The sequence below is a fragment of the Mugil cephalus genome, chromosome 12 (assembly GCF_022458985.1).
Source record: "Mugil cephalus isolate CIBA_MC_2020 chromosome 12, CIBA_Mcephalus_1.1, whole genome shotgun sequence".
Classification (NCBI taxonomy): Eukaryota; Metazoa; Chordata; class Actinopteri; order Mugiliformes; family Mugilidae; genus Mugil; species Mugil cephalus.
This window is the reverse complement of record NC_061781.1, coordinates 21,108,778-21,122,209: the sequence shown is the minus strand read 5'-3', so window position 1 is coordinate 21,122,209 and position 13,432 is coordinate 21,108,778. Positions and strand designations below refer to the sequence as shown.

The window sequence follows — 13,432 nt, the reverse complement described above, 5'->3', positions numbered from 1 at the left end:
TCATGACATTTGACATGAGAAACTTTTATCCAATGGATTTGTGAGTAAAAAAGTCCAACACCGGTGTATGTGATCAGACAATAAACTTGGACATGCCTTTCCAGTCTAAGCAGTTGTAATTATACACAAATATGTTTGTACATGCATTGTATGGATATAAATGAAATTGGAAAGTGTGCAGTAACACATTTTAAACAGATGTAACAGACTATAGTGGCTAACGACCAGAAGATGTGACGTCACTTTACGTGTAGCTGCATTATTCCTGCTTGTTTGTTTTGTTAGCATGGTAGCATTTAACAGATCTTGAGATAAACATCTATAGACTGTACACAGTCTATCAAGATCAAGAATATTTTTCAGAAAAGTGCTAACTTCTGACTTTTGTTACTTTTCTCAAGATAACCATTTCATTCTAAGACCCAAAGCAACTGTTTAGTTTCCAACAATTTGTACTTATACCACTCTGAATTTGGTTAACACTTTTTTTTAAGTAAAGTCCATCTACTGCTTGGAACTCACTGCAGAAAACTTAAAGATTAAAGGAACTCATCACCCTTGCATCTTGGAGAACCTGTGTGAGAGACCTTGGAGCACCTATATATAACACTTCTTCTTGTTTTAATGTAAATCCTGAGTCCCATTCCTGTTTTGTATCTTCTATGTATTGCATTTCTGTTGTTGTGTGAGTTCCTGTTTGTTCCTAATTGTCACAACTTTCCTAAGCTGCTGTCTTGGCCAGGCTTCGAGCTGGTAAAATAAAGGCTAAAATAAATAAATAACCAAATTCAGTGGTAATGTCAGCCACCTACATTCATTACCTCTGAAGCATGTGACTTCCTTAAAAAAAGAAAGAAAGAGAACAACTGAAACCCACAGAAGTTTCAGTTCACAGACATTAGCATCTAGGAAATCACCTGCGTCCTTGCGAGCAATGGATGGTATTTATGTCAATGTCAGATCTGTCAACCCAAAACATTCAACAAATCACTCAGGTAAGAATAAACTGACTGAGAGATGAATAGGTGCATATTATCATTTTTCATTATTGTTGTTGTTTTCTCTGTTCAGGTCCAAGGGGCTCCAAGAGGAGTTCATGTTTAGGTGTTAGTATCTTTCTGGGACTGCTGAATGTTTTCCTATTGGTTGGACTCATCGTCTTTGGTGTCTTCTGTGAGTTTGGTTTACACAAGTTATTTGGTAATAGATTTTTAATGGCATCACCACATTTTTGGTTTATTGTTTCCTATAGGGACATGACGCGGTACAGGCGTTGTGTGCTGCACAGAGTTCATCGAACAAAAAGTCTCAGTCTTTTAGGCTGAAAAGTTTTTTGTTGTCATTTGTAGAAGCCTAACTCCTCTGCACTCTGAAAACAAATAGAAGTGAATACTCTTCTAAACACACCACAACTCCGTTTGAATTTACCTTGGGTTTCTATTGAAAACAGCTGTGCTAACTGAATCCAGTGATGCTATAAAGTTAAACACAGTTATAATTCTGCCTTTGAGTTTAGATATTTCAAAGGCTACATAAACCAGTTTACGAGTTCTGTTGAATCAGTGTACATTGACTTACAGGAGGAGATAACATTAATTTATGGAGATAAATGAAATCATTTCATGTTATTCTACTATCCCTCTGATGTGGCTCAGAATGTTGTTAGTGGGGGACTTTGGTTCCTATGGGTTCAGGGGAGGGGGCTGTGTGGATCATCCCACAGATACTTTATCAGTTTAGGATCTAGTGCATTTGGAGACCACTTCGTGTTTTTTGAGTTGTTCCTGTACTGACAAGACGTACTCACGCATGTAGTTCAACATCAATGTATACTGCAAACAACCACACTTCCGTGTTGCATACACTTCAGGTAAGTGCCTAGTGCTAACTAGTGGTAACACTGATCATTACATCTCAATACATCTTCCTTTTTTTCAAAGTCTTCTTGTACATACAAGAGAAATAAATTCCTTTTAAATCAAATTCACAATATACTAACATTCAATTGCTTCATCTTAACACAATTTCCTTTCTGGCACTTTAACTGTTTAGAACATAACACCCTTAACATGTGTGTGCTGTTTACACTCTGTTTCTCTTCCGCTTTTGTTTATTTTATTAATTTATTTTTTTATTTCTCTTCAGTCTCTTTGGTTTCACAATCTGTCTTTTCGGCCTATAACCCTGTGTGACATCAGTTGGTGTGTGTTTGTCTGTCTCAGAACAGGCTTGGTCTGAGATGTCTGACATGTCATTTGTGTAATTGTCCATGATTTCTCTCTGAGGCACTTTGAGCAGATGCCTTCTGTTCCGCCTCATTTGTGTCCCATGCTCTGTGATGACTTCATATGATCTAGGTGTTGTCTCCTTGACCACCTTAGCTAGTGGTCCCCGCTGTCCATCACACCTCACCCTCACAATGTCCTCCTGTGAGAGTGGGCCCAGAGCCTTAGTTGCTCTGTTGTACAGTTCAATCTGTCTCACATCTGGACGCGTTGTCACATACTTTTCCTTCTGGTATGTGGCTGCTGGAAGCCTGGTCCTGAGCTTTCTTTTCATGAGCATTTCGGCTGGTGAAAGCCCATTTTCAAGTGGTGATGCCCTGTAGTTCAGGATGGCAAGGTGTGGATCTTCTGCATTTTCTGCAGCTTTTTTTTTTTCAGAATACACTTGACTATCTGCACTCCCTTCTCTGCTAATGCATTCGATTACGGATAGAGAGGGCTCAAGGTCACATGCTCAAAACCATACTTTCCTGCAAAGTCCTCAAAGCATTGGCTCGAGAATTGTGGACCATTGTCACTTATCACAGTCACAGGAATCCCATGGCGTGCAAAGATTGCTTTTGTGTGTGTCACAACTTTCTCTGCAGTTGTGTCACTAAGACATGTGAATTCTGGGTAGTTGGAATGACAGTCCATGACTAACCGATAGTCCTTGCGTTTAAAGTGAAGTCAAAGTTAACATCACATTTCTGAAGGCTTAGCATTAAGCGTTGGTGGAATACGTGGTGGTGCATCACCCAGTGGCTTCTGTGAGATTGCTATTAGTGGTTTATGATCAGTTTCCAGTGTCACTGGTCGACCATAAACATAATTATGGAACGTCTCACAGCCATAGACAGCCCCCAATGTCTCTTTCTCAATTTGTGCGTAATTTCTTTCTGCACTAGTCATTGTGCGAGACGCATATGTGACAGGATACCACTCTGTGTCATGCTTTTGAAGCAGCACGGGTCCTAGGCCGGTTTTAGATGCATCTGTGGACACCTTTAACGGTTTGTCCTGCTCATAGAATTTCAGGACTGGCTCATTGATTAAACTGTTCTTTAGCCACTCCCATTCTTATGCTCTGGCATCCACTGCCACATTGTATTATTCTCTAGCAGACTTATCAATGCTTTAGTGTTAGCTGAGACGTTCGGGACAAATTTTCCCAAGTATTTAACTAAGCCTAAGGCTCTCTGCAGATCATTTTTGTCCTGTGGTACAGGCATTTCAGCAATTGCCCTGACCTTATCTGAATCTGGCTGTACCACTGCCTCTGACAGTTTCTCCCAGATGGGTTATTTATTTCACCCCAAATTGGCATTTGTTCTTGTTAAGTTTTAGACCTGTGTCAGGACCAGGTTGGTGGACTCTAAAGCAGGGAAGTCTGACTGTGGCTCCAGAACTTAAATGCCCAGGGTTAATTAGCAGCAGCTGAGGGATCTCCAATCCAGTCTCCCATCTGTAATCAAGTCCGCACACACACACACTAGGGAGTAGGGACAGAGGGCATGACAACCTGACTTTTGCGCCTGAGTGACGACTCTGTGCAGCCTTGCATCATGCTCCTCTTTTGTTTTGCCCCAGACGACAACATCATAAATAAAAACTCCCACTCCCTGTATTCCATCAGAGTTGCATTCTCACTCTATTGTCCAGTACACCAATCACGATCTGGTCACGTATCACTGAATCAAAAAAACATGCCGAAGTTGCATGACTGACTTTTCAGCCTCAGGTCTGTGACATACTATTCAATCGTCTCTTCAGACATCGTTCAGTCTTTCTGAACACGGTTTCTGAAAACATATCGCTGATATGTCTTATTCTTTCTTGGCGTGTCGTACTCCTCGAATTTTGCCATGACCACGTTGAACTTATCTTCTTGGTCATCTGAAGACAAACGTGTTGTACATGTCTAGTGCACTACGGCCTGCCACTGTTAGCAACAGTGCTATCTTCCACTTGTCGCTGCCGTCCAGTCCGATGGCCAGCACATACAGTACTTTCCAATTTTCATCAACGTTTCCTGTCAACTTCGACTCCTCTGGTTGACGTACAAAGTTCAGTTTTGGTCGAGGTATTTTCTCCTGGTACCATGTTCCTAGACTGTTTTTGTGTGTGTGCCTGTTGTATGTCTAAGTAACATCCACACCTATGACAGGTTCAAAAGTTTCCCAGCAGAAATTTGAATTGTCACAACATGGTCGATGTTTGTCTTTACTCATTTCAGACCATAACTCAGTCCAAGATTCAGCTACAGAGCTCTCTGCCCTCAGAGACAACCTGACTGAGCTTCTCCAGACCAGCAAGAGTTTGTCTAAACAGAGTGAGTCTTTGGATGCCGCATTGTGATTTAACATATCTTTCTTTGAGACCTTCTATCTATATCCATATGGAATTATATTCAAATGACCACCAGTACAACAGTTTTTTTGGCAGGTTGATGAGATCAGGAACACAGATGAGTAGGAGAAATTACTGTATATTAATACTGGTGTGATATTTCTTCCAGAGAAAACATGTCCTGAAGGATGGAAAATGTTCAGTTGTTCCTGTTATTTCCTCTCTGAAGCATCTGGTTCCTGGGATGAAGCAAGACAAGACTGTAGAAACAGAGGAGCAGATCTGATGGTGATAGACAGCAATGAAGAACAGGTCCTGTGTGCTTGTTATTGTGTTTGCAAATGTAGTCATTCATACATGGTAAATGCGTAACATTGCTTTTTATGTTGTGGTGCTACACTTAAATTCACTTTTGCATGATGAACAGGGTTTTGTCTCTAAGATCATCAAAAAAACAAATTGGATTGGTTTGAATGACAGAGAAGTGGAAGGAACCTGGGAATGGGTTGATGGGACTCCACTGACTCTGAAGTAAGTCTGTTGTTTTCCACAATGAGAATCTTTTATTAATTTCATCTGCCACACAAAAATGAACATTCTTGCAAAACTGAAATGTAGATGAACTAGTAGAAAACAATCTGAGCAACCACCCTCGGCCCTGGCTTATGTGTTTGACTATTTACACTGTTTCTATATGATTCATTTGTCAAACATTAACAGTGATTCTGTCATTCACTCACCTTCCAGTTACTGGAGTACAAATCAACCTGACAACGGAGGTGAAATCCCAAAGTATGGTGAAGAAGACTGTGCACATATCAAAAATGATGGCAAACCTACTTGGAATGATCTTCCATGTGCGTCATCTCTGCTTTGGATTTGTGAAAAGATACTGTAACTCTGTTGTACATGTTGTTTAAAGCTTACTGCATGTAAATGAGTTATAATTATTATTTCTGCGTGAGTAGTATTTCTATCTATGACTTAGGTGTTACATTCAAATTCATTATCCATATTTTTTCTTTTTTTTTTCTTCGTTCAGTTGAAATTAAACCCTATTTTTCCAAGGAAGAGAATTCTTTGTGTAGTTGTACATGGACATAGTCATTAGGTCTTATTGTTTAGCCCTGCAATGCCATTGGATGGTCAATGTGTAAATGGGTCAGGTCATGAAGTCATACAATTTGCAAATCTTTCTAGATGCACATCTCCCTCTTTCACTAAAGTGGATATCTCAACACTTAAGTAAGTAAAATCCCTGAATTATTTATTTTGTGATTATTCCCAAAAAAAGTAATTCAGTAATAGATTTTTTTTTCACCTACATGTAAACGTATTGAGTGTTTACGTCAGCTTTCATGATTCTCTTGTTCATTGTTAGATACACTGGGGGGATACTGGTGACAGCTCATATCAAAGCTGTCACCAATGAGTGGAACAACCTGCTGTGTCAAACTTCTATGCAGTGGATTTGTGAGAAACAAGCCTAACACCAGAGTATGGTATCTGACAATAAACCTGGCAATGGCCTTCCAGGATGAGCAATTACGAGATGTAGTTATACATAAATATGTATGTGCATGTATGTACAATATAAAAGAAAGAGCTGCACATTTTAAAAGACCACCAGATCTGACTTCACTTTGTGTCTAACTGCTATTACTGCCGTTGAATACAATATCTCTGTCTCTCAGTCACGTTGTCGAGAGTTTTCTTATTGCATCAACTTGACTGGACACCATGTATCAAGATCAAGAATTTTTTTTAGAAAAGTGTGAAATTCCAACTTCTGTTTCTTAACTCAAGGGAACCATCGCACAGTTGATCACAAGAAAAAATAATTTTCAGTGTGATTTGTTGTTCAGCCAACTACGTTTGTCACGTCTCAAGCATGTGACTTCCTTAAAAAAGATAGAAGGAGCAAGAACTACAAACCACAGAGATTTCAGTCGTTCACAGAGATCATTTAGGAAATAATCTGCATCCACATGAGCCATGGAGGAGATTGATGTCGACGTTAAACAAGTCAGCCCAAAACATGCAACGAGTCACACAGGTAAGTATAAACTTACAGAGAGGCTAATATTTATATACATATGTACATATTATAATTTTCTTTTATACTTTTGTACTGTTTCACTGTTTTTTTTTCCGTTTAGCTCCAAGTATTTCTGAGAGGGGTTCATGTACAGGTGTCATTGTCACTCTGGGACTGCTGAGTGTTTTCCTGTTGGTTAGCCTCATCATAGTCGGAGTCCTCTGTGAGTTTGGTATTTCCACAAATTAACCCTCTTAACACTTGTTTGCTAATATATTTTAATGGTATCAGAATTGAAAAACTCCTTTGTAAGCACATAGTATCAAGATTTACAGTAAATATCATGAACCACTTAAGATGAATTTTTAGAAAATTTCAGAAGAAAATTAAGTGAATCAAATGCAGGTTTACTGTCATGACAACATTATTTGGACCTTTCTCTTTTTACCAATATCGGCTGCATTGATTCCGTCCACCTCTGCTATAAAATTAAACACAGTTACACTTCTGCTTTTGAGCTCAGATATTTTTAGACTGAAGTGTTTTCTGATGAGTCGATATGAATTGAATTAAAAGAGGAGCTCACATTAATTTATAGAAACAGACTTAAGTTAAATCAGATTTATTGAACTTAGTTACATGATGTATGTGTTTTTTTATTTATTTATTTTATTTTAGACCATAACTCAGTCCATGATTCAGCTGTAGAGCTCTGGGCAATACAAGACAATCTGACTGAGCTCCTACAGGCCAGCAATGACAAACTTTCCTCCATGACTGAAGAGAGAGACCTGCTGAGTACCAACCTCAATGAAATTACTGAAGAGAGAGACCTGCTGAACACCAACCTGACTAAAATGATTGAAGAGATAGACCTGCTGAACACCAACCTGACTAAAATGATTGAAGAAAGAGACCTGCTGAACACCAACCTGACTAAAATGACTGAAGACATGCAAATGCTTCAGAGTTCATCTAAAAAGAGTGAGTCTTTAAATATCTTATAATTCACTGGTTGCTCAATGGTGCACATATGCACATGTGTTTTATTAATAAACTGGAGATTACATCACCCAACCCTTGAATTTAATATAGACATAGTCATAGGCATGTCTAGCACATTTTTAGGGCTCATCTTCTTATTTAAATGCAGTTTAATTTTCTTTATTTTTTAAACCAAATGATAGCTGTGTGATACGGTAGTTTGATAGTAAAGCACCGCTAAAGATCTGACCCTAGAATCAACCCTGAACAAAGCTATCATTGAGACCTAATTCAAGGAAATTTTAGGAAATTTTAAGCTGTCCATGGACTCAGGAATTCTTTATCATTCAAGTATGGAAAGGACGTTGAAGTGTGGCATTTGTATTCGAAATTGGAGGCTACAAAAAACTAAACTGTAAAGTAAAAGTTTAAGTAAAAACAATCTGGGGAGCTCAGCAACATAAAAAGGCTTGGACGTGCACAGAATAGAGAAGTGGTGAGAGGATCAGAAAGGTCCTTCCCATGTTAAACAAAACCGCCTTCACACAGCTGAACAACTGAAGAACACTGCGAAAAGATTTCATGAACAAATACAGGAGGTTTAGTCTAGTGGCTATACAGATAGTTCATAAATTAGATACAACTAACAGGTACAGCTAACTTCACACATCCATAGTGGTTGATTTGTAATGTCTCTTCTTTTCTGTTTTTTACTTCCAGAAAAACCATGTCCTGCAGGATGGAAAATGTTCAGTTGTTCCTGTTATTTCCTCTCTGAAGAGTCTGGTTCCTGGGATGAAGGCAGACAGGACTGTAGAGACAGAGGAGCAGATCTGATGGTGATCGACAGCCCTGAAAAACAGGTACTGACGACCTGTCCAGCGTGTACCCTGCCTCTCACCCAATGACAGCAACCCCCACGTTACAATAAGCAGTAGTAGAAGGAGATGAGATGAGATGAGATGAGATGAGATGAGATGAGATGAGATGAGATGAGATGAGATTGTAATGGAATTACATACTACACTGCCTTGCCAAAAAAAGGTCACACACTCTAATATTTCATTGGACCGTCTTTAGCTTCTGTTGTGTGCTATGTTTCCTTCTGGGCATGGACGTACGTTCTGGATGGGGAGGCGGGAGTCAGTCGTTTGTGGTGGTCGTGAGAAGTTTAAGTAAAGTCACATAAAACGTACAGCTGTCGTCGTAGTTATTGGACTAACACTGGCAGCAGAAGATGGTAATTATAAAGTTCTGCCAGCGTTTGATGGAATAACTTGTTCACTCAGGTAGTCAGCTGACCTCATTCTTTGGTGACATAATGTTGCTAAACCTTGACCTTGAGCAACTGCAGCAACCCCAGATCATAGCACTGACCCACAGGCTTGTACAGTAGACAATAGACACGATGAGTCTCTTCTTCTTCTCTTCTTAATCTGATTCCCCCTCAATCTGGAACAGGTTAAATCCGTACTCATCAGACCACATGACCTTCCAATCTTTATGCTCCCTAGAAAACTGAAGCCCTTTTTTCTGGTTAGCCTCACTGATTAGTGGTTTTCTTATGGATAAACAGTTGTTCAGTCCCAGTCCCTTGAGTTGCCTTCACATTGTACGTGTGGAGAAACTCTTACTTTCACAGTTGCACAAAGCCCTTTAATGTTTAAGTGATCACAGATCACCATCAATCCGACCAGATTTCTTCCTGGAAGACGATGGTTCCCCACTATCATTCCGATTTTTCATTATGTGTTGGACAGTTTTAACCTAATTTGAGTCGTTTCTGCTTCAATCTCCTTAGATGCCAGTTAAAAGATAATCACCCAGCAGTGATTATCCAATATTATGCTCGTATCTCCAGCTTAGTTAAATCCACGTAGTGACTTTTTTTTAGCCAGGCAGTGTAGATTGTGGTTTAAAAGTAAAACATGTTTTTCTTCTTGTTGAACAGACGTTCCTCTCAGGCTTCACCAAGAGACCAACTTGGATTGGTTTGAATGATAGAGACGATGAAGGAATCTGGAAATGGGTTGATGAGACTCCACTGACTCTGACGTAAGTCTATTATTTTTATCTTTTATTTAACTTCTAGAGGATATTTCTCTCAATCGTAGATAGAGCCAAGGAAAAATAACATTGTAACGGGACAATGGAGACTTTGGGTATTTGGGGGTAGAGGAACCTTTAGGCAAGCAGTTTACCCTGATGTGTGTGTTTGACCGTGTACACAGTTTCTAGATGATTCATTTGTCAAACATTAACAGTGCAGTGATTCTGTTATTTATTCACTTTCCAGGTACTGGGATACAAATCAACCTGATAACGGAGGTGGAATCCCCAAGTTTGGTGAAGAAGACTGTGTTCATACCAGACCTGATGAAAACACTGCTTGGAATGATCTTTCATGTGCGTCATCTCTGCCGTGGGTCTGTGAAAGAATACCATAACTCTATTCTGAGTGTTGTTTAAAGTTTATATACTACATCTAAATCAGTTACATTTTTAACTTTTGCACGACCAGTATTTCTATCACTGACTTAGGTGTTACATTCAAATAAATTATCCACTGGTCTTTTTTTTTGTTTTGCTTTCAATTAAACCCTGTTTTCCCAAGGAAGGGAAAATAATTGTGTGGTTGTACATGGATAAAAACCTGTGACTGCCCTGAGGAGGTTATGTGTACAACCAGTGGATGTGCACAAGGACATGATCGCACATGTCCCTGTAAAAACAAAGAGAGGCGATACAGATACTGTGATAAAGGCCACACCAATACCCTCTGTAGGAAGTGCTTTTCAAATCAAAGGAACTGCTTTTTGGAGTACCACTGTACATGAACACAAGTGGTTAATGTCATTGTCTCCCACTAATCCGCTAGTGTGTCCTGGGTCTGCATCAAAGTCTTTTCTTATCTGCTCAATAAATTTTGATTAAAAAATAAATGACTGCTGATTATTAATTATAATATGTACTGTTATAGATTTTTGTAAGAAATCCACAGTGTAAATCAACACTTAGTTGTTTTGACAGCGTGACATAAACATACAACATACATAAACATAAAAAATAGGTAACCCTTCAATTTCTGCATCATTTAACAACATATGAGAGGTGAAGAACAGGGCTAAAATGGAATGAAAATTGAATAAAATGGAAGAAAGGGTGGCTGTAGCTCAAAGGAACTTGGAAAAAACCTTTTTCATTATCAAGAATTGACCTGGGGTCTTTCGTGCTCACTTAGGCAGTGGGTTTCAGAAAATAAATGACTTGTCCAGACTTAACCGAGCAAACTACAGGAAGACTATTCAAATGAAATAATAATCTCCAGAATCTCCAGAATGCATTAACTTATTATAAAATAAAACAGTTACATAACCCATGGGGGATCAGTATAGGGACACTCACTGCACACACAAATTACACACCCATTATTGACAAAGGCTTTCCTGTACACAGCATTGGATTATCTTTGTACAGACTGTATTCAGTGTGGAAACATGTCACGTCCTCAAGGGGTTGAGAAAATAACTTTCACACTTGAAATACATGCACTTCATCAGTTTGTCCTGCTGCAGAGCTCACCACCTGTGAAGTCAGTGGCATTCTTATGAGCAATGGAGACTATTGGAGTCTGATTTTCATAAACTAACAATCACAAGCATCATTCTGCTTTAAAGGGAGAAACTCTTTTATTAGACTTTCTTTGTCTTAATTAGCATTTTCTGTGATTTTAAACTGTATCCTACTTAGTTTAGTGGCCTTAAACCATTTTTCTTGAGAAATATTTGCTGATGTTGTTAGGATTTGAAGTCGAGATGTTGTTGAACTACTCACCTGAAATCGTTAAATCAATAAGTAATGTGTTCATTGGCAAACATGGGTCTGATTTAAATACTGCCAAATCATTGGTAATTTCTTCCCTGAGATAAATAGTATCAAAAATATATTTTTATTATCTATTCTAATTTGCATCTCACTCCACTGTGTGGAGTGAGATGGAAAGTAGTAGAGCCCTGACAACAGAACATGAATTTGAGTAAAACACTGTTGATGATTTTGATTAGGATCAAGATATTTTCATAAACTTTTTCTATCAACTCGATTTCAGTGACCAAGACTGTCCACCAAATTATTTCACTTTTTTTAAAAAACAGAAGTGAATCTTCCTATAGACACCACAACATGGTTTGGATTCAGTATGTTTTTCTGCCGTTAACAGCTGTGCTGCTTCAGTCCGTGATGCTATAAAACTAAACACATCTGCACTTCTGCTTTTGAGTTTAGATATTTCAAGGACTGCATTTGAGTTGCAAGTTCTATTAAATCACTGTATTCTGAATTACAAGTGGAACTACCATTAATTTATATATCTATATACACTCAGCCACTTTATTAGGTACACCTTGCTAGTAAAAGTTTGGACCCACTGTTGCCTTCAAAACTGCCTTAATTCTTTGTAGCATACTTTCAACAAGGTGTTGAAAACATTCCACAGAGATTTTGGTCAGCTGCACATCTGTGATGAAAATCTCCCGTTCCACCACATTCCAAAAGTGCTCTATTAGAATGAGATCTGGTGACTGTGGAGGCCATTGGAGTACAGTGTAATCATTGTCATGTCACCAGCCTGAACTGTTGATACAAGGCAGGATGGATCCATGCTTTCATCTTTTTACACCAGATTCTGACCCTGCCATCTGAATGGCTGAAATCGAGACTTGTCAGACCAGACTTGTCTTCTTCTGCTGTAGCCCATCTTCTTTAAGGTTGGAAGTGTTGTGCATTCAGAGATGGTATTCTACATTCCTTGGTTGTAATAAGTGGTCATTTGAGTTACCGTTGCCTTTCTATGATCTCCAGCCAGTCTCCCCATTCATGCACATAACTGCTGCTCGCTGGATATTTTCTCTTTTTTGAACCATTCTCTGTAAACCCTAGAGATGGCTGTACATGAAAATCTCAGCAGATCAGCAGTTTCTGAAGTACTCAGACCAGCCCATCTGGCACCAACAACCAGACCACGTCCAAAGTCACTTAAATCCCCTTTCTTCTCCATTCTGATGCTCGGTTTGAACTTCAGCAAGTTGTCTTGATCACTTCTACATGCCTAAATGCATTGAATTGCAGCCAAGTGATTGGCTGATTGGCCATTTGAGCTAACAAGCAATTGAACAGGTGTACCTAACAAAGTGGCAAGTGAGTGTATCTTCAGTGTAAAGAAGAACAAGAAGTCCTGGAAGTGTTGGCATGACCTTCACACGGCCCTGATCTCGACATCATCGAGTGTGACTGAGATTACATGAAGAGACAGAACGATTTGAGGAAGCCTACATCCACAGAAGATCTGTGGTTACTTCTCCAAGAAGTTTGGAACAAGCTACCAGCCAAGTTCCTTCAAAAACTGTCCAAGTGTACTGTTACGCCTCATCTAGGGCTCTAGGACGTAGCATAAAAAAGGGCCCCCACCTTCCCCAAGTCCCAAGCAGCCACAAGGACAAAAGATACTAAATGTAAACCAAGGAAGGGGTTTATTTGACAAATTAAAGAAATATATAAACCATAAATCAACTTCAGAGTGAACCCAGGCCAAAATAACAAGCAAAAGGATTCTAACTGGAAACAACCCAAATCTAACCTAACAAAGACAAAATAAAACTTTAAACTCTTCCCTACCTCCACCTATCCAAAAACAGGAGAAAAAGGGAATAACAAAAATGCCGGTTCACTCCTACTAATCTTGAGACAGAAAGTAAATCCAAAAGCCAAGGGTAATAAATGAACAGGGTGGTGGCCAGTT

At 39.1% G+C, this 13,432-nt stretch overlaps 1 protein-coding gene across 1 annotated transcript; it reads left to right on the top strand.

Annotated features, from left to right (window-relative positions):
* The first annotated feature begins 6,608 nt into the window (after positions 1–6,608).
* On the top strand, positions 6,609–10,537 carry LOC125017148 (CD209 antigen-like protein E). The gene is made up of 6 exons (XM_047599999.1): positions 6,609–6,669; positions 6,773–6,874; positions 7,330–7,635; positions 8,356–8,498; positions 9,587–9,690; positions 9,932–10,537. The coding sequence occupies exons 1-6, from the start codon at positions 6,609–6,611 to the stop codon at positions 10,080–10,082; spliced, it is 867 nt and encodes a 288-aa protein (XP_047455955.1). The 3' UTR covers positions 10,083–10,537.
* Positions 10,538–13,432: the final 2,895 nt, after the last annotated feature.